General features: G+C 46.2%; 1 protein-coding gene across 3 annotated transcripts in view; it reads right to left on the bottom strand.

Moving 5' to 3' along the window:
• Positions 1-8,353: 8,353 nt before the first annotated feature.
• LOC139054780 (activating molecule in BECN1-regulated autophagy protein 1A-like) overlaps positions 8,354-22,108 on the bottom strand; it is a 123,053-nt gene continuing 109,298 nt past the window's right edge. For all 3 annotated transcript variants that reach the window (XM_070532385.1, XM_070532387.1, XM_070532386.1), the window contains 3 exons: positions 17,683-17,840; positions 16,435-16,564; positions 8,354-12,194 (listed from right to left, as the gene is read on the bottom strand). In XM_070532385.1, the coding sequence (XP_070388486.1) occupies positions 11,943-12,194; positions 16,435-16,564; positions 17,683-17,840 (540 nt within the window). In that variant the 3' untranslated portion in view covers positions 8,354-11,942. The remainder of the gene's footprint in view (positions 12,195-16,434; positions 16,565-17,682; positions 17,841-22,108) is intronic.

Here is a 22,108-nt window from a genome sequence, read left to right as displayed (position 1 = left end):
TGTCGCTCATGTTATGTTGTTTGGGTTAGTTGCGTAGGGTTTCAAAGATGCGACGGCACGAAGCTAGGCCATAACAAAGCCGCGAGTGACAGACTCCATTTCTTGAGAACAACCATTCTCTATGGAACAACTGTGCCGGCCACGACTGGCCTAGCCTTTATTAAAAATGTCGGATTTGTAGGGGGCGCCAGGAGATACATAACAGCTCATTGTAGATACGCCGATGCCATTTGCAATAAACAGGTCGCACCTTGTGCAAAGCAAACGAACCTGCGTACGACACGGCCGGGAAGCGAGGGGTAAAGATACTCATCGTAAGCCAAGCAAACGCAAAAAAATTTTTTGCCGCGTACGTGACTTGTCACGCCGCTGAAGGTGGTGGCGCGCTAGTGTCCCTGTTTAATGTACAGGAAATGCTAGCGGCGCAGAAAGCACGTCCTAGACGGCGGGCGCGTAGTCACGCACAGACACGCACACACGCAGGCAAGCGTGCACGGGCACAATTGGATAACAATAAAAAATTTAGCGAATTACTTTTCAAGGTTATGTCCAAATCCACGCCGCAATGGTGACGCCTTTTGGATAACAAATACATATCTCAAAGGCCAGGCTTTTGCTTGCTGCATGCGGCAGAATCGATTGCGGGAGCCGAAAACACATTATAGAAGTCGAGTTTTCGACACACAACCACAACATCCTGCGTCCATGGCGTGTTTTGTTTCCGGCTCCCACAATTGATACAGCGCCTTTGAACAGGTACGTCCGAAAATAGCATGGCCTTCGAGATCAGTATGTTACCCAGAGGACGCCACTATTGGGGCGTGGATTTGTACGCCACGCATTTACCCAAGGCTGAATCTGTTTCCACGGACGTGTCAGCAGACAAATCCAAGTGCCTAATTGGATGCCAGGGTAGCCAGGGTCTAAAAAGATTTTAATTCGGCCAAGGTCATGTACGATGACTTTCCAAACCGTGTTATTTTTTTTTTTTTCATTCATTTTTGCAGCGGCTTGTCGAAAGAGGCCAGATACACGATAACAAGCTCGTTTCACTCGGATAAGATTAAAATTACTGGCGATTTCTCAACCTCAGTGTTCACAACTGGGGCGACTTTGATCAACGTGAACATGCATTATTTGGTCTTAGTAGTATACGTATGTGCGTGTGGGTAGGTGTACAGGGTATCACCAAGATAGCTCGGCCTCAACAGCCCCCTAACCATGGAAATGAGCATTTTCTTTATGGTAAATAGGCTTGCTTAGCTGTTCATTTACAGCTGTACACAGCAAAAAAAAATGAGAGAGACATTTACATGACCTGCAGACAGCTAGACAAAGGCGCTGCAAGCCTCTTTAATTAGCTAGGCTTGCAGCGCATTCGCCTAGTTGTCCATATGCAGAAGCTGCACAGAGTTTTCGCAGCCTTTGTGTGGGGCTCTACTTGGGAGCGAACAAGCCGGACCAATTTGTTTTGCTCTGTGAGAGGGGGAGGTCTGGAACTAGCCCATTTGTTTTTTCGGCAGGTGGTGTCTACGTTCCTTTTTTTTTTCCCCGATCAAAGGGATCCCCTTTTTGCGAACTGTAGTGTAAGTAAGGCCAAGTGGAATGTTATCCGATTTTGTTGTGTCGACAAACGATGTAAGATGCATAAGTGCTCGTGGTTACTTACGCGAGGTTGTTTCAGCTTTCCAGCTTTTGAAAGCTTTTTCTTTGACATACTTGTCTAGAGTTAACGGAAGAAAACTGTACAAAGATGTACCTCATGTGATGCTACCAGTGCCTTTGTGCGAATCCATATATGGTGCAGGTCCGGAAGGTGACACTCTGAAGTAGCTAAAAAGATGCCAAGTTGTTTTTCAGAAAAAAACTACTTTTCCAGCTTGACAGCAATACGTAGCCAGTTAAGCCCTGGCTTGAAGAAAAAGGCTTTTTTGTTCCGTGGTCTGCTGATTCTCTTTTGTGCAAAGAGCCAGAGACCCATTGAACATATCTTTCTCGAATGCTGGAATGCCATATTCCTGTCGGACATCCTCGAATGAACCTTAAAAAAGGACCTCCATTGTCACATTGGGGCATCCGGTTTTTACCTGTCTCAAACTTGGGAAGCATACCCCTGGATATGGTCACATTACTGGGCCCGCACAGACTTTGTAAAGTGCGTACAGCAGTCTGCAATGCTGACATTGACGCTCACCCTGCGAGGCAGTACTTTATTGAGAGCATTTTATTTGTTAGAGATGCACTAAAGAGTCGAAGTGATCCTCCAGAGTGGATCAGTATGATGGATGAACTTGCTAACTTGAAGCGTTTTTAATGAGCACTCCACCCATCGGCAGTGGGTGTCTTTTTAAACACTTCATGAACAGTGTTCTCTCGTTTTTTCGCCAAACCGTCAATAAATAAAGAAAGAAGAGCAGAGTGGAAGTGTGCTGGGTCCATAACCCAGAGGTCCGTGGATCTAAACTGTGCGTTGGTACATTTCTTTTTTTAATTTTCAGCTTTTTAAGCATTTTTACATGGAGGAAAAACATGTCCACTATTGTTCAGGTTCTCTTGTTCTACGAGTACCTAAACTCGAAAATGAGCCACGGGCGCACAGGTGGAGGAAGGAGTTGTCTATCCTCCCTCCATTGGCGCAAGCGCAGTCAGAAGCATGACACGAATGCGCACAGCAGCAGTGCAGTCAGACAGCAATACGTGTAACAAATTCATTCGCTGCGTAAAGTGTAAACTTTTCCTTTAAGAATAGCTGTCTCTAGGCCACTCCACACGGAATGCTGGTTGCAAGCTTTCTTAAGGCCGCTGAGTGCAGCTAAACAAGCACGCAAACTGAATTTTCCGCATATAAAAATTTATTTCAGACGGTGTTTTGTGTTGTCGGTAGCATCGGTGCTCTCAATACCAAGTTTTCATGCGGCTTCCGAAATATAGGTTTGTTAACAGCATTCTGACCGTATTCTTCCGTGACCTGCATTTTTAAGTTAAACAGAAGAAAAAGAAACACAAAGCAAAAAAATTTACTCTTGTGCTTTACGCTTCACTTTGTTTTCCCTTCAGTTTTGCAACAGGATTGCGCCTTATGGTCCGAACTGTTCAATATAACACTTGAACTGCTCAGTTTGTCAAGAAAAAACAAGAGTGAAAAGAGATGCTAAGCTTTCTTCTGCACCCCTTACAGAGCGTGATTCCCAAAACATGGTGCTTACGACGCTTCCTGGCCATTGTCGAATTCGACCCAGTCGAATTTGGTAGCAGTGGCATTTTGAGCCATTCAGAGGCTGTGCCGATTGGTTCAAAATTCCACCGTCACCAAAATAGTACCTCTGGTCAATCGCTGTCGATGTCTGTAGTATGGCAAAGCAAGACTCTCCAAGCATCGTTTCTATTACAATTGCTGGGGCATGCGTTGTGGCCATCAAGAACTACAGACAGGCTATAGGTGCTGCACAATTGTAAGCTGCTAGAGTAGCCCACTGCTGTAACCCACTAGAGCAGAAATTTAAGCTAGCTGACTATTACTGATCACCTGATAACAGTGCACAAAACAAGGAACGAGTGTAGAAGAGACATGCATCGCTGTGTCTTTGTCTCTTCCGTGTTTGTCCTATGCATATTTATTAGATGATCTTGAATGCCTGCCGAATGTGCTCCAGCTCTACTTAAATTTTTCTTCGGATTTTCACCTCATCATTTGCTTCCCCATTCCATTGCTTATGAGAAAAGAAAAATACCAGAGACCCGACACCCCGCCATCGAGCATCAAGAAGAGCAGACAGGAAGAAATGGCAATTATAGAATTTGTTTATTGTTCCTCTATAGCCCTCTTCCTTTTTTTTTACACTACAAGAGATGACAGTCAATTCACACATGGCATTGCCCGAGAGGTTTTTTGCACACACCGTCTTCAAGGACTCGCTGCAGCACAAGGCATCCACACAACACACACTCCCAGATGCCCACTGTCCCAGATGCCCAGATACCACCACCAACTCCCCCTTGTTGTCCAAATACATCTCCTTGCAGAGACTGCAAAACAATTTAAAAACTTTACATAAGGATACAGAAACGTTTTGCTTATAGTTACCTGCAATTGGCTGCCACAGACTTCTCAATTTACGATGAGGAACATGACAACAGCAACAGCATGGTTGTAAGAATATAGCACGACCAAAGAGCAGCAGCAGCAGCAGCAGCAACAAAGTTTGGTGCTTGATGTCACTTCAGACTGCAAATACATTGGAACCACCAAACGAAAGGTTCCGAGGCATTGTGGCATCAACAAGCATGACGGAAAACTTACACACCTAATTTGGTGTGCATTCGTTTCTGAAAAAAAAAACTACAACCAGAATTAAACAGTGGACTACTCTTGCCACTGAAGTGCGTGCTCACTTCAATAATGCTGTGCCTTATTAAGCCATTACTGGCCGAAGAGCAACTGGCATACAACATAAATGGAACAAAGTTCACATGAGAACAGATAAACTACCATTATAAAATGAATTATCCTCCTCCAGAAGTTATGTGATTTGCTACTAGGCACTAAAGCTATGTGCTAGTTACAGATACTTTTTTTGTCTGCCTGGACAGCCTTGGCTTGTGTATACCTCAACGTGACAAGTAATCTTGTCACCGAAATCGACATCGCTGCTATTGCTGCATGCTTTCAAGTATCATCTTTGGGTTTCCCATTCTGATGCATGCATAAAACTCCCTTGCAGCCAATTAAACCTGCACGAATGACCAATGCACGGAAGCAAATGTTCAATGTTAAATAATCACGCGAAGGATTTGCAGTGATGTCAAGGAAACAGCACCCGAGCATTTCCGCCTGCATAGTCATCATCATCATCACCCAACACAATGCATCACCCACAAGGTATGGTGGCAATAAAACTCATACTCTTTCTCGAAAACAGAAAACAACAACAAAAAATACCAACAACCATTCACTCCTAAAGAATCTTTCAAGCACAGCCCACGGAAACATCACAACTTCAACTCTGTCTACAAACCACGAAAAAAAAAAAATCATACATGCATATATATATATATATATATATATATATATATATAGGGTGGATTCAACATTTAGGCTCATGCCCAAATTTTACAGCTGCACACAATTAATCTTGTAGTATTGCTTTCACAGACACCTCTCCGTTGGGCACATGTTGAGGTTAGGCTAAATTAGGCTATGTATACATATATAGTGTGTAATCTGGTACAAGTTGATTTGATAACCTATGCACAAACATTCAACAACCCTTTCCACATCAATCACACGTTCGGATAATGCCAACAACATCGCTGAGACGAAGCGCTCAAGCCAAATGTCACTCGCACCAGCCGACAAAGCGGCTCAGATGCGGAGCAGCCATTGATGGAGAACGTCTTTCAGCTAATATAGATTACGGCTATAAAAAAATATAAAGAAGTATCATCAAATGACATCCTGAAACGTCAAATGATGCCTTAAAGAAAAAAGAAAAACACTGTCAGAACTTGTTCTGACCCATTGACAAAGCTCCCCCCATGAAACACAGACATGGGATCATATTTTCCAACAATTATTTTCGCTTCTCATATTTGCTTTCCACATCTGGCTTACACAATGCAACATCAGCATTTAAATTGGTAGAGCATGGTAAGAAACAAGTTAAATCGGATGCAAAAGGTCCTTGCAAAACACAGCCCCTCTCCACTTTTGAAAACCTTTTGCCTCATAGCTAAGGGATCGCCAAAAGCCCACATACTTAGTTCCTCGTTGCTCGGTATATGCACGTTAGAAACAATGAAAAGGCGATATGAATATGCCTCCACACAAAGACAAGAAGCACAGAAAACAAGTGCATAGGGGACCCTCTGGGTGCAGCACTTGTTTTTCTACCAAATAAAACTACCGATAAGGGAACCCTCTTGCAGGTGTGCCTACATTTATCTTGACCCTTTCTTTGAGCCTTGTCTGGTGCGATTGCTATAAGTGCCAACAGTGCAGCAAAAAAAAATATAAATAAATAACAAAAAGTAGAGCCCATGCTGCCTCTGCCTCACGGGCACAAATTTGCTCATTCAATGTACTCGCCCGATTTAGCACTCACATCGATGATGCCCTGCGGAGCAAGGTCTAGCAGGAAAGAACACAACGACCTGCTGCAAACAGCTGGCCACGGAGTTAGGAATACATAAATCTGTATATCTGCTAATAGAGAGTTTTAGCTGGCATTTGTGAACTTTAGCACTACTGTTTTAGTGCAATGCTACGAGATCATGTAATTGCTCTGGTACTGTCAGTATTTCTATCACTGGTAGTGATGGAACACTGGCATTATTGATTAAACACTGGCCACTACCTGTATTCCATAATTGCAATGGCCAGTATTCTATCATCATGACGCTTCCCCCTCCAATGTGCAGGTTTGCATGTTAGAAGGAACAGCCTAACTTCTAGGCAGCAGTTACGCCCCCCCCCCCCCCACCCCCCCACCCCCCCCACCCCGCCTCCAATTTACCAGCACGTTAACAAGCTACCCGCTTTACGAAACATGTTCCCCATCACAGAGGTGAAAAGGGGGGCTTCACAGCCCCTTTGCGCACATGGCTCCATATGACCAGGGACAATATACTTAATTGGTATAGCAAGACATAAGAAGAGGAAAACTGCCAGGCACCTTGACCTGGACACCTCCCTGAATAGTTGATTCTGTATACTGAACTTGAATGCCTATAAACTGGTAGTATGACATTTTGTACCACAGGAAACTTTTATCCATAGCCACAATGGCAGAAGTATCACACAGGCATGAACATGACAATTTATCCCTGAATTGACAGCCCTCGCCCTGAATTCACATGATGCTGCAAAAATAAAAATAAACAAAAACAATGTTTCCCCAAGGTGTTGTAAAACAGCATGACCCTGGTCATTATTAAATTCCTACACTTTCATAAAAAGCTCACTGGAACTACTGCACGGTAGGAGTCCAAGTTCCTATATTTTACACACAAATGTGCCCCTTTGAATGGTCGCAACTTTCTGGGTAAGCTTTTAGTTCAGCTACCATCCAAGTACACTCCAGTCAGAATGCCTTCTTGGCCCAGCACGGTTTAGAAAGCTTGACTGATACACTTCAATTTGTAAATTTTTCTGTCTCAATGCCTCTTCATTAAAGGGCGCCGTACATGTCTTCGGTACTTTTATGGCTTCCGTGAGTGGTTTACTACAGCACAGTTCTGCTCTGCTACTAGGCATAGACGCCGAGGCATCACTAAGAACAAGAGGCTCTGCAGTTCAGTTCAGTTGTGACTTTGACACCAGCCCACCTCTGGACGAAACACGCCTCCACTAGCTGTCATCGTGAGACCTCACTGCGGTTCACAGCTGGTGTGGCTTCGCAGACAGTCCTTGGCCACACAGGCCCGTAAAATTTGCCAACACAATGCAGTGATGCTTCCGCATCTTGAGGAGCTGCTTACAGCATTTTCTAATGCATAACATACGCCCTATAGGTTTAAAAAAATGCAAGTACCATATTTACTCGACTGTGATGAGAGTTTCTTTTAATTATTTTCACAGCTTGAAGTCTACCCTCGCATTACGTTCAAATAATGGCAATTTTGACAAAATGAAAACAAACACCCTAAATTACAGGTTTCGCACACAGTCTCTTATTACGGCACCAGCAAATCTACGCACGGAGTGTCGCACGCCGCATTCACAGCTATTACGATAAGCATTTTCACCTATCTCTTTTACATTGCCTGGCACGTAGTGACATTGGTGGCATACTGCAAGCTTTTAGTAGGCGATAATTCAAACATGCCGCCATTCCCTGCTGCAGGCGATGCAATGCGGCCATTATGTTTTGCTTTGGCAGCATCCGGCACCACCCACCAGCTCGATTTCGTTTCGGTTTCCTGTCACTGTCTTAAAACACCGCGCAATAAGAAAACAAGAAAACACGTCCCAGGTTGCTGAAGCAGCACCAGCTCGAGGTGTGTCGGTGCCTCGTGCCGCAACGATCCACACTACGCTTCGCATTATGCATATGTCAACAATAGTTCCATCTGTCAAATTCTTTTAGTTGCTTCGGACCATACGTTTTCCCGGTTAGTACATTTTTTCTCGCGTTTCTTTTTTCTAAGACGTATGAACGAGGTTCTACTGTATACACTTATAATTAATATTAGCGATAACGAGGTTTGATTGTATGTGCAGACTTCTTTTCCTTCTCCCTCTGTCAAGGATTGTAATCAGGAGGTGCAAACTTATAAAAAGGGGAGTGTTATATGCACAAGAAATATAATATGTAAAAGTAAGATAAACGAGACATCAGCCAAGGTTTAGTTTACATGCTTTAGCCTCACCTTAAGGTTTATTGTACACTTTCATGCAGTGTGCGAGAGCCTCACCAATACGAAAAGCTGCAATGAAAAATAATGCACTGAAACTGATTAAAGAAAATCAATGGCCCAAATTATCAGAAAAAATTAAAAGAATGCTTAATGGTAATGGATTTGTACAAATAAACATTTGTAGTGGCAAGGTTTAACATTGCAAAAGTGCAGATATACATCATAGCGATAAAAATGCCAGCAATACTGAGGGAAAACATGAGACTAGTCTAAATTTGTTGCTTACAATGCTGGTTGGATACTTTTAAGTGACATTGTCTATAAGCCTCATCAGTCACCTGACCTTCAAATTTTGCTATAGCGAACAATCGAAAAAGACCACACGTTGAACTTCAATTCTGGTGTAGCATTTCGAATTCCTGGCCAATCACGATCAGGGCCAAGTGGCCAATCGCAGTGAAAGAAGCCTGCAAACAATGTGCACGTGTAAATTGCAATTACATGAAGTGGCATGCTTTAGCAACCGCAACACGCAATGGCATGTGCTTGCCAATCGCGATTGTGCTATGCAGCTGATGTCAGCGTAACCAGCGTGCAACATCTACATGCAAATTGTGGTCACGTGAAATGGCCAATTTCAGCGGAAACAGCCTGCAATGGCCTGTATGCGTCAATCGCAATTTCTGCGAATGGCTAATCCTCGTAAAAACAGCACTCAGTGCCGTGCGCGAGCAAGTGACAAAGGACGAAAAGCAATGGATTAGAGACCGAATCGTTACAAATCTGCTGCTTATATACCTTATATAAAACCTGCTTTAAGACAAGGAAAAAAGTTACGTCTAATCAACATTCTCATGACTGCTCCTGCCACACTGCTCCATGTGGCCAAGAATGAAACTGCATATTTTCACCAGCATCAACACATTTCAAAACAGCACGTGCCCGTCATATATCTTATGACACGTAAACTTGCTCAAACCCAATGCTCAAAACAGTCGCACCCACATTCGCAACCACTGCATTCAAGGCACGCACGCCGTCAGCTATAGTAAAGCTAGCCCCTCCGCAGGCTCATCTTGGAACACTTATTCATAAAGCCCACAAATACACAAGCTAGGAGACATCCGTACCGTTCTAAATTGGCAAAAAGGAAGCATGGTTTATTGAGGTAGGAAGCCCAGGAAGCTCGATGATGCCTTTACTACAGTAGCATAGCAAGAAATAGATTCATCATACTGTACACCTCTGTACATCTTCGCAGCCCACTTTGCAAAGCTTGGACTGTAGCTCGCAATTAGTAATACATGATCTAAAGCATTGTGGCCAGCGTGCCAAACACAAGAAGTACTGCAGTATGTGCTGTGGTGGACAAATCATATGCATTTGGCAGAATATCATTTACATGTAAATGTGCGTAATAACTTGAGAGTGTTATTCACGCTGACACACTGTTTGGTTGCCAAGGGCGGTGTGGATCCAAAACTGAAAGATTTAAATTATGCTGATGGTGTGCAACATGGAAAGAGCAAAACTGTATGCATCCTAGCCAGCTCTAACTTATGCACATTTAATTTGTTCACAATACAACATGACGCATCAATAAGTTGCTCATTCTCACGCCCACTGAAAAGCAGAGAGTGTACCCTATTCTAAAGCATGCCCGAGTTCGACAACACTTTGCATAAGCAAGCATGTCAGCCACATAGTGTGTTGTTACGAGATGCTCTGAAGACAGACAGATAAAACATTACAGCCTTTCATACGTAATACGAAGTTCTCCAAAGGATAAGAAACAATTTGACCAGATAAATAAAGTTTCCTGGAATTTGAGGAGTATGATATGAAGGAAACGCTGTTCACCCCACAAGGGGAGAGACGGACACTGCGGGCTCGGCAACACGGTGAATAGCAACTCTGTTGTGGGAACGAAGTGGCTGGCTTCTACCACATTTGTTCAAATACATTAGCCCTCGATTTTTCAGAAGCATTGCCCAATGTCTGGAACATGATTGAGACCAAAGAATAGGCAGTATATCAAATCAAATGTCAATTCGTCGCTGAATCAGCAGACTTTCACCATCGACTGATGCACTCACCAGGGTGAACAACCCCACACCCGTGCTTAAACATATGTGCTTGGGCAAGGCAAGCATTGTGGAGCAGCATGCTTCTATCTATGCAGTGAGCGTTCCAAAGCGAGCCCTGTATCACAGCTTTGGACTGCGCAACCTATTTCAATATGCAACAATATCCACCCCTTCACACTGCTGGAGTGAGATCTCACCTACAGCAGATCACAATTGGTTGCAGCATGCACGTGACAAGAGACACCCTCCAACATACAGATGGTGAGCTTACGTCAAAAAGTCTGCGATCCGCAAGCAGCCTTGACAAGCCACCATTGCATATGCAGGTGCCTTGACAAACTTGTATTATATACATCATCTTCTGCACAAAAATGGAGCAAGACGAAAAAGACTGACAAAGGCTTTGACTCTCACTCACATTAGCCTGTGGGCTCTTTGCTTTTAGCAAACTACACTCTCTTCATTGCAATTCCAGAGTGCTAATATCGGCCAGCTGGCACATACTTCGAGAGCGAAATAAGGAAGAGTGCTCTCCATGTGACAAAGGCAGACATGTACACTCGCCCACAAAATATTGCGGGGTGCACGAGCGCATGACGAAACGGCCCTCCTCCCCTTCTAGCCGCGCAGCCCTGGTGTCGAGACCGACGCCTGCACACATGCGCTTCCCTCCAAGATTGCAAGCGTGCATGTATCCGCGCTTCCTTCTTGTGCACCGGCGATATTCAAATGTAGCCACAAGGTGCCCCTCTTGCCATTGGTGCTGGGGCAGCTTCGAGGGGCAAAACTTTGTTTATATACAACGGAAATGAAGAGCTCATTTTCGTCTTGCCTGTCTCCTTCTGTAGAACGCGTTTTCTGCCACGCTCTTCTGCGGGAGAACGCTCCATTCGTAAAAATAAACAAAGAAGATCAGCCACGAAAAGGTGCAGCGCAGAAAAAAAAATGACTCGTGGCATTCGCCACCTGCGCCCTTTGCGTCAGCACTCGTGACTCGACAAAAGGCGGCTGCAGCGGCGCGCGCAAGCTCATGCTTCTAAACACCCTTCACATAGTTTTGCCCGTCGAAGCCGCCACAGCGCCAATTGCAAGAGAGGCACCTCGCGGCTACATTACTATATCGCCGGCGCGCAAGGACCACGAAGCGTGGGAACATGCACGCTTGCAGTCTCGGAGGGACACGCATGCATGAAGGCGTCGGTCTCAACACCAGGGGTGCGCTGGTAGAAGAGGAGGAGGGTCGTTTCACCATGCGCTCGTGCACCCCGCAATATCTTGTGGGCGAGTGTACGTCGCCTACTTCTTGTTCAGACAAAAAGCCCCGCTTTCTGTCGTCGCTTACTGAAAGACTGCCACCAATATAGAGAGAGGGACCAATGGAAGGAAAAACAAAGGAATAAACATAAAGGCTGCTTCCACACAGTGACTGCATGGATGTGGTGGCTTGCCATGCCACAAAATGAGATCAATGTTGCTAGGATTGCCGTAAAGTTCCCAGCGCTAGCACGAGTGGTACCACCTATCCGAGGCAGCCCCGCTGCCGCTGCCTGCAGTGTCCAAGCTCGAGCTGCTGGGGCCCGGCACGGGGCTGTTGTCGGAGGACGCTGACATTGAAGACGACAAAGCAGTTGAGGTCATGGCACTGTCACTGGATTGCTCTTGCTCCGTAAAAAACCCAGGACCACGCAGCATCGTCTGAGTCCCTGTAGTCTGCGTTTGCGGCAGCACTGTCTGTGAAGCAGTTGACAGTACCTGCGAGGGAGGGAGAACGACATTACAGAGTTTTAGGTATTGTCCACCCAAAGTTAGGGGATTCTAACCATCGGGTGTACAAAGAAGAACCCAAGAAGGTATACAAAATAATGCAAAAGGAGCATAGAAGAACATGAGAAGGGGAAGTTGGGGGGGGGGGGGGGGGGGGCAGGGTCACCTTGGGCCTTGGGTATGCAACGACACCTGTGGTGCTACAGTACATTTCCATTAATTGCATCCTGCACGAAGGTGTCAGCCAGTTTATGAGCCCAAGCTTGCATTATTTCAGCCCCAAAATTGACCTTCACCGAAAAACTTGAACTTGAGGAGTCAGCATGCACGTGCCTCACCCCTACGGTGGCCTAATAGCAACACCCTTAGTGGTAGCGTCTGTCTCGATGGAGTTTAGGGGTCAGTGAACGTGTTGAACCCAGGTTAAATCTCTTGTTGAAAAAGCTGATTTCCGACCTGCCCTGGGCAGGCTTTCGAGCAATAATTGTAGCTCACAATGTCTGAGTATGGTATTCACCCGATCCTAATGCAAGCCTTTTCTTCACGAAAATAGGGTAAAAAATTGCCTGCTACAAAACCAAAACCACCTTCACTATGCTTGTATGCTTTACCGCATAACATGGATCATTGCGGCGAAGCTAACCATGATGGTGCAACGCATATTAGACCCTTGACCAATTTTCTTGCTGAAATACTGGGTGCGTGTTATATTTATGCTTTGTTTAGGAGCTTTACTGTTATCTCTATGTTAGATTTTTTACTTTGTACACATAGAAAGCGGACGCGTTTGATTGTGAGGTGGGTCAGAATTGGGCAAATGCAGTAATTTGACCCCGTTTAATTCGATTTTTCAGTTAATTTGATCCAGTCGAAGTATACATTTCTATAGGCCCAGACTTACGTTATTTAAATCTCAAAACTGGTCTTCATCGAAATATCCGAACAAGCTTTGTCAGTTTCGCCGCAATAGAGTCGTGTTGTGCAGTGAAGCATATCAGGAATAGAAAGGGGCCACGGTAACGGGACATAGTACACATTTCCTAATTAGTATATAGGTGTGCACGTGCTACATCCAGTCAGAGTACAGGCACCTAGATGCGTAATAGGCATACTGGCAGCCGTTCAGATCTGTTTATGATGATGTGGAGATTTCAGCCCTCGTTCCAGCCGCCATGCATGTCTCATATTGGAGACCGTTAACAGTGCCTAGTAGGCGTTCCTTAATTATACGCCCGCGAACGTGCCTGCACCGAAAAGTGGAGAGAAAGCATCTGTGTTTTGGGAAAGCTAGTGAAAAGGAAGGCAGTAAGATAAAAAAAATAATCAGAAAATTGAGGGGTTGTTTAAAGGTAACAAAAGCCAAGGGTCTTTATAAAACTCTGAAGGCCTGCCAGTAAGCTTATTAGGTGTCTTGGTGCTTATACTGTGACCGGAGAGAGCACAGGTGCGTGTGCAAATTAAGGAATGCGTGCTATATATGTGCTGTAGCAGTGGTCCCCTTCCCCGCATGGTATGTTTACTGCAAAGACAATGCGTTGCAACGAAACTGACTTTAAAAGCAAATACTGCCAAGTGAAACAACGGTGGTTCGGCGTTTTCCTTTTTGTTTAATTTGACCACTTTCGCCGGCCCCGTCAAGATCGAATTAACGGAAGTAGACTATACTGTCAAATGAATGAGCAGTGAGCTGTGGCATTTTTTCTCCATCTTGTTTAATTCGACTCGCTGAATGATTTGATCTATTTCGTCAGTCCCATCAGGGTCGAATTAATGGACGTCGAGTATATTTATTGCCACTTCCCCATTATAAAGTGCAGTAACTTGAAGCAATACACTTTGCATCTGCCAAGTACAAGGCCAGCAAGTTTCAGCTACAAGGCCAGCAAGTTTCAGCTGCGTTCTGCTGTATTGCCTGCCAGCCTATGCACAGCACAGTTTTGATACAGTTACGCAGGAGACACATGGTACAGTTCTGCCCGTTGTCTGTTGTGGCAACATCTGCATTCAATAAGTACCATCAAGCCCCTACAATGTTCCAATAAGTTCCAGCAGCCGCGGCAACCATCTTTCAAATCCTTCGCTTGTTAGATAGGGTGCTACATTGTACCACGTATCTCCTCCTGCCTTACACCCAGCATTCAGGGAAGTAAAAAGATAGTGAGAAAACAGCGCTTCCACATGGGATCATCTGATCATGAATAAACCAGCTTGACAGTCAATCCACGCTTTATAAAGCTGGTCCAGTTAATCTCAATAACTATGGCTAAAAAGGTCAGCCCCTCAAAGGCTTTTAAAACATTTTCAAAGCAGTGTGTAAGGCCATCAACAAATGTTAAAGAGCCTCGCAAATCATTCTACTCATCTGCAACTTCAACACAACGAAATCCTCGATATAACAAAGTATTTGATTTTTCATAACTTTCCATAGAACACCATGTATTTAGAATCTCAATATAATGAAGTGTGTTTGTAGCCATTTCAATACAATGAAATCTCACTGCCGTCGCAAAGGAATGCCAAGACAATAAATGAAAACTTCCGCGGCGGACGCAGGTGGTCAGATGACTGAATTACAAGCAGCTGTTTGCAATCCCACCTCTCAAATCGCACGCAATGCGACAAGATCGATCTCTGTGCTGGAGCCGCACCACGCTCCATATAAAATCCAAGTGAGACAAGATACTATCGCGTCGCGCGCTGTGTGCTTCAGGTGCAAGTGAAAGTGTGCGAAGGTGAGAGAAGAAAGATGGTGAATTCACGAATGCTGCCTTCCGTTGCGAGCAAAGGGGGAAGGGAGCTTACTCGCGGTAATGTGATAAAGCGCGCGCGAGGGGCGGAGTGGGGCACATTGGTGCGCATCTCAATTTCTGGCACGTGTCTTGGTCGTGGCTGCGCATGGCTGTAAGCCCAGCTGAGTGCGTATGCAGCCGTGCACCATGCTTTACAGATAATCTGTCGCGTGTGTAAAGAGTGGGCATGCCAAGACGGCGTGGAACGATGTAAGTTGTCTTACCACAGATTTATTATAGGAGGTTGTGTAATTTCGAGTTTTAGTAACCAGATGGAGTGAGAGGCAGACTAGCGTTTGCTCCCCGCTGACGGCACTATTCCTTATAGCATCATCCCAGTGTGGGTGACGTTATTTGCCGTGGGGGCGAAGTGCACGTGAAAGCATGGCTGACTTTCCTTAATTCGTACCGCCAAGATATCATCGACGTGCGTGGCATGAAACCGTATCATTTGTTGCCGACTACCAAATTTATCAAAATGTATTGTTTTCTCATTCAAATATGCTTTTTTCGGTTGCCCGATAATTCAGAAAATTCTGCGGCCCCTTTCTGCGTAAGAAAAATAGATCGGCGACTGTATTTATTTGCATAAAAAGTTGCATTTTAATAGAACCAAATTTCGATATAACGAAGCAAATTGCTGCTTTTACAGACTTTATTACATCGAGGTTTAGCTCTATATGGACGCTCCAGGCGCATTTCTGCCAACGGCGTCGCTGTGAGGTACTGCATAAAGTCCAAGGATGATAAAATCGCAGCCACACGCCATATACTGCATGTACGAGTGAAAGCATGCGAGGGTGAGCCAACGATGTCCCTTCGATCTCGTGCACACAAAGGAGGAAAGCAGGGAAGGGGGGGCGGGGTTGTGCTCTGGTAGCAACTACGCATTTCACGACCGGGCGCAAGGTGAACTGACGGCTGAGGCTCAATCTTGTGTGCCATATATGAAGCAAATTGGGGAGGCAACACGGGAGGCAGTGGCGACAGGGGGGGGGGGGGGATGCGAATTCGGCTCCGCCAACAAGTGCGTATTTGCACGGGCATGCACAGTCACACGCACCGTATCGTGAAAGGTATCTGCAGACAGCTCATACCTTTGTGCACACTGTGTTCTATCTACCCTTGCGTTGAAGCACTAGATCGCACGAAGGTCACTTCACTGGCTCCTGCTGCCAAGCTTGCTCACTTTAGCGTTTTGACGAGTGTCCGTGCTCATCGAGTGGGATATGCTGATGTTAGGTTGTGTGCCGACACCGTGCTTGTTATTTCAGTTAGTAAGCGAAGTTTTCCTAAGTTTATATAGCCGATAAGATTACTATTTTTACTTCGTATAGCGGTCTACCAATTTGCTATTGCAATCGATGCGTCACCTTTCGAAAGAAACTTCTATTTTTTTACAGCCATTCTAGGTCCTGCCCAGGTACAAATGACCTCACCTGGATGGTGGTATTCCTGGCTGTCCTGTCAACCTGGTCAGTGAGCATCACAAAGGGGCTGGTCGCATCTCGTGTCGGACCAGAGCGGGATGCTGGCCCGTTGCTGCCATCCTCCTTAGAGATAGGCTTTCTGCATTTGCATAAAGGAGATGCACAAAGCTTTAGATGCTTCTTGTATCCACCAACCTAGGAGATGAAGCAGAAGACAAAAACAAAAACGACAACTCTGGCTGCAATGTCAGCCTTGGGTGCGCGGCAAGGCAACAACCAAAAGAGGTCTTTTCAGTCTCCCAGGAGGCTGCTAAAAGAGAGACTATGTCTACTGGTACCAGTTTGTAAGATAGGACTGGTGCTCTTAGGTGTCCAGAGCATAAAATTTACTGAGAACTCAGTAAGCCAAAAACTGACAAATATGGTACACGTTCAGCGTTACCCCATTTCAGACTCGAGACTGCAGCTCTGGCTCTAAACATGTTGTTTGTATAATTAGCTAAATAACCGTTAACCACCTATAATAAAATACTAATTATTGCACTTGAACATTAAGAAAGATGCAGCTGGCTAATTTTGCTAGATTTCCCTGGGAATAAAGTTTCCTACCAAATGGTCTGTTGGCACGATTGTAAGACTGCAGGGCACTCTATGGGTGTTGGACTCAAAAGCAGGCAGTTGGTCTTGAACAGAGCATGACCTTCGAAATCCCTGCCACAGCACAAGCTTCTTTGTAACTGCGTTATCAAGGCTAATTTAAACTGTGTAATAACAGTGGGGCCACTTTAGTCCCAATTTTTCCAACAACCAAGTCAACTCCTTGCTTAAAACGAGATCTCGCAAGATTCCTCTAAAAGTAATCAGACAATCTATGCAGACTTAAAATGCTCGCTTTTCCCATTCTTCTGCTTAGTGGGAACCTTGACTTTCCAAACACTGGATGTCCTTGATGAGTCAAGTCAGGTAAACGTCTCTTGGCAAGCCTTCTCAGTGAGAAGCTGTCACCGTGCAGGTGTGACAATGCAGAGGCCTGTGCCCGCTGCACTGCTACAACTGTGACATCACAGTGCAGCAGACTGCAATTACAGCTGTCGCAATGATTGCGACTGCAATGCGACAATGCCGTGTCACAAGGAACCCGTAGGATATTGAAACGTCAAATAACCTTTTACTTTGTCAGAGACAATTTTTTAACTTTTTCCGAGATGCAACCTCACTGGACAAGGTTTTATTGAACTGCCGACTATGTAAACTCACAGTGGGCGGCAGATGCAGAGGGATCCACGGTTGGTACCGTAGATGAGCCCTTCCCCGGGCCGGGGCAGCCAGCGTACAGAGTTGAGGCTCACCGGAGGTTGGCCAGCGGTCCCACCCGGTTGACTCAGGTTGCCCACTTGCTGTAGCTGGCCACAGGACTGTGCGCACCAGTCAAGCCGAGGGAATGAAACGTTTAATTTGAGACTTCACCATCTGCTTCGTGCCTTTACGAGTACAAGCATTAGCAAAACTCTGCATTTATCCTTATTTACCTGTTTCTACCTCTGTCATCATCTACATCTTGCACTCAGTGCAGGGTTTACATGAACCTAACGCATATTCTTCTTTTCCAGAGAAAGTGGCCCTGAAATCTGTCTCTGCATCACAATCAGATGTGGAACCAAAGCTGTGTTGGTGGCATTGGCATCAAAGCAACGTCATCACCACCTTGCGGTGGCAGTGGCAAAGTTTCGTGAAAGCCGCTGTGGTTCACTGGACATGTACATTACTAAGCCCGAGCAAGATCACTTTCGTGCATTGTACAGTGAGTAGCTAATAAATAGCAACCAGAGTGTCACGCCAATAGGTCAAGGCACAAATCGCTGAATGAATTGGCTAAGTGGCTATTTGAGTATGTGGGCCACCCTCCCATCCGCGATGGTTGTAAGTCATTCAAGAAATGTATGGCACGAAAGGCAACCTTTTCTGGTCAGTCAACAGCAACATGGAGCTCTCTGACAGTGATGACAACGGATACTGCAAATAAATTTCCCTTCTGTGAAGGTAATTTCCCTTCTGTGAAGTATGTCGCCAAACTGTGACCGTATGATACGTTTTCCGGCTGCTAGATCCCATGTTAACAAGAAAATGCACAAGGCATGCGCGATTGAGAACAGCATACACAGTCGAACTCGCCTATATCGAACCCGTTTACATCGAATTATTCTATATATCGAACAATTTCTGGGCACGGTATAGTTACAATAAGTATATATAGCAGAAATTACGTTTACATCGAACAAAAATAGCAGCGACTCCCGATATATCGAACATCGACTGCGCAAAAGTGCACCCAGAAGTTGGCTCTCCTTTGCGGTAGCGAAAAAACATGACGGCACGGCGCCATCCAACCGTTCTCCCTACCGTGACTGCGCTGCTTCGGACGAGCTGTCAACACCCCCCTGCAAGAAATGATCCTGGCCCGCCCGCAGTGCTTGCTCAGACAGCCAATCAGAGGCTCTTGTGCTCTCGTCGTGCAAAATGGCGCGAGTGCGAGTTGTCTCGGTGCTTTTCTGGTCCATTGTGTGTGTGCCTTGTGGGCCTTCTCCCGCAGTGTTGCCGTGATGAAGCGGCAGAATTTGCCTTTTGTCCTGAAGCTCGAAATCATAAATCGGGTCAAACGCGGTGAGAAGTCGGATGCGTCCCCGCAGCGTGGATGATTCCGAGGACACTTTCAGGACGATCTTGAAGAATAAGGGGGAAATTAGGGCTAAAGCGGCCAAACTCTCGCCCCGGTGCCCGTGGCGCCCGACGCGTATGCACGGCCATGTATGAGTGGTTCATCCAAAATTGCTTCAGCCGTGCCGGCTTCCTCGTGCTCGGTGATGACTGTAAATTCTGATTAATGCGACGCAGCCGTTGCCGGTGTTCCCGAAACTTGGAGTGAGCTGTCAGAATTTCCGGAAGCTGTTGACGAATCAACGGTGGATGAGTTTGTGACTGCAAATGATAGTGTCGCCACCACGAGAAAGCCAGCAAACGAAGACTACATTGCCGACATCGTACCGAGCCTAAGTAAAAGTGGGCACAATGAGGAAAGCAACGATGGTCCTTTGCCTACGTCCTCCAAAGTGATTGGTACGCTCGCACTAGTCCGGTGCTTCTGCGCGAATGCGGAAGGTTGCCGCCTCAGCTGCTCCCAACTCCTTAGACAATGTGGAGAAGTGCATGCGTCGCAGGCAGCAAAACTGCCTAAGCAGAAAGAAATGCAGGACTATTTCATGCGAAACTAGGCTAGTTTCATCAATAAAGTGATATTATAAATGGTATGTGCGTTTATGACATCTAATTATTCAGCAGGCTTATATCGAATTATGCTCTATATCAAACTGATTGGCATATTTTTGCGAGTTCGATATAGCCGGGTTCGACTGTAGGTGCCCGCCACGGTAGTTTCATTGCAATACTCGCCCGCCCATCCCGCGTGATAACACAGGTTGTCAGGATTGGGGGCTCAATCCCATCGCTCGTGATCCGTTGTCAAGATTGGAGTCCGGCATGAATTCGAAGGTAGCTGGCCCATGCCGTCGTCCAACTTATCCACGCTGAGGACGTTGATGAAGGAAAGAACTGCTTCTCATCGAGAGTGAGGAATATGGGTTTATTTATAGTATTTAAATCAGTCTAACATGACTGCTTGAGAAAAAGAGTGTCAGTCCAACATGACTGCACTAGAGAAGTGTGTCAGTTCAACATGACTGCTCAAGAGAAGTGTCCCGAGCATTCGCGCCACAGCGGTTTTTAAACACTCGGTCCTCCCGCGATACAAGGTGACGCGAACGTTCGTTTACGCATTGTCAACTTGCCACTGCCCCGCAGAACAGTTTACGCACACATAGGCGCACACATTCCGATGTCCGGCGCCGACGTCAGAGGGGCGCCGTTCCGGGAAGCTCGGAGCCATGGTGGGTAGCTCGTTGTCTTGCGTCCCGGTCGCGCGTGGGAAGCAACAAAAAAGGGCTTTCCCGTAGCCGCCCGTTCACGCGTAGCAGATCAGGTCCGCGCTGGAGAGCTCGGGCACAATAGTTCGCCCGCCGAACTCGTTCCGTCACAACGGCGATGGGGTTGGAGGATCACGCGGCGGTGTCAGCACAAAGCCTGCTTCATCGAACGCATCCTAGCTGAAGCGACGGAGAGTGGGGGATGCATGTCTTGTCCCCCGGTCGTAACTGGGTGGCAATCTTGCCTTTCAGCTCGCCATTCTTAACAAGGTGTGCACTGAGTTTCTCATTTTGGCGCCAGCTAATCTTCTCTAGCGTCGTCGCATGCACCATTCACAGCTATCACCGGCAATCCTATTGTGATAAGCATTGTGGGGATGCTTGACTCTCAGGCGACCCCTGATGTTGTTTTCCCCGCATGGCTCTTGCGTCTTCTGTACTCTGGCTTCTCCGCGTACCTTAGTGCTGGCAACAGTCAGTCTGGTTGCAGCACATTACGAGAGACTCAAAACTTGAAGCAGTGCGAAGAAGACGAGGACAACAATCGAAAACGCACACAACAGGTCCAGCACTGTGTCTGTAGTAGCAACAACTTGATGAACCAACTCGCCCAAATCAAGATGTTGCTATGAGAGATGGCACGAGTGTTGCACAGCTAACACCACCTAACAACGGGTTTAGTCGGGCGTGACGGGTAGTAGGCTCTTCCTCTTTCGGTCGGGGTCGGCAAGCGGCATGGACGTTCTGCAAGACCATCCGGTGAGGCCTCCAGGAGCAGGGCACCGGAACGGACAAACATAATCGTTCAAACGCACCACCGTTCGCGTGACCACACACACGAATGACCAGGCGTTGTTGTCCAATGTGAGGCGAACATATCTGGTCATGGTGAGTCAGACTTCCTAGATTTGTTGCACGCCCATCAGCATGTTCTGTCTTGTGTGATGGCTAGCAGGCATTAGTGTATAAAGGTGCAATAAATGTCTTTGTGATTGTCTGTGCTGCTGTGTGGCGTTCCTTTGTCCCAAGAGCACATTTGAGACCCCACAGCATCTTCACTTATCTGTTTCACAGGGCATGGTGCTGTCGAAAGTGTAGTGCACGCTTTCAATAGGCAATAACCATAACTCACCGCTGCTGCCTGCTGCCAGACTGTGATCATATACATTTTCCGATCGCTTGATTCCATGTGAACAAGAAAAAGCATGAGGTGCGCGCAATCGAGAACTGTATATAGCTGCCTGTCTCGTGTGAAAATGATGGCAAGCATAGTTTCTTATTCAGGTATGAAAAAAGTCTCTGCACGGGTCGTTGCACGCCACATTCAGAGTTATCGCCACCAAACCTATTATGATAAGAATCTTCACCTATCTGTTCTATAGCGCGTGGTGCGCAGTGCCATTGATAGCATACTGCACCCCTTCAGTACATGATAATCCAAACGCACTGCCATTCCCTTCTGCAGGCAGCGCGATGTGGGTGTCACGTTTCGCTCTGACGGCATCCGGCATGGCCCACCAGCTCGATTTTGTCTCAATTTTCGGACGCCCTCTTAAAACACCACGCAATAGGAAAACAACAAAACACGTCTCGGGCCGCCGGAGCACCATGAGCTCAATGCGCGTCGGCGTATGGTGCCGCAACGATCCGCGTGACGCTTTGCATTATGGAAGCTGTCAACAATAGTTCAGTCTATCAATTTTTTT

Source organism: Dermacentor albipictus, chromosome 1 (genome assembly GCF_038994185.2).
Source record: "Dermacentor albipictus isolate Rhodes 1998 colony chromosome 1, USDA_Dalb.pri_finalv2, whole genome shotgun sequence".
Classification (NCBI taxonomy): Eukaryota; Metazoa; Arthropoda; class Arachnida; order Ixodida; family Ixodidae; genus Dermacentor; species Dermacentor albipictus.
Note: the sequence above shows the minus strand (reverse complement) of the source record. Positions and strands in the feature narration are given on the sequence as shown.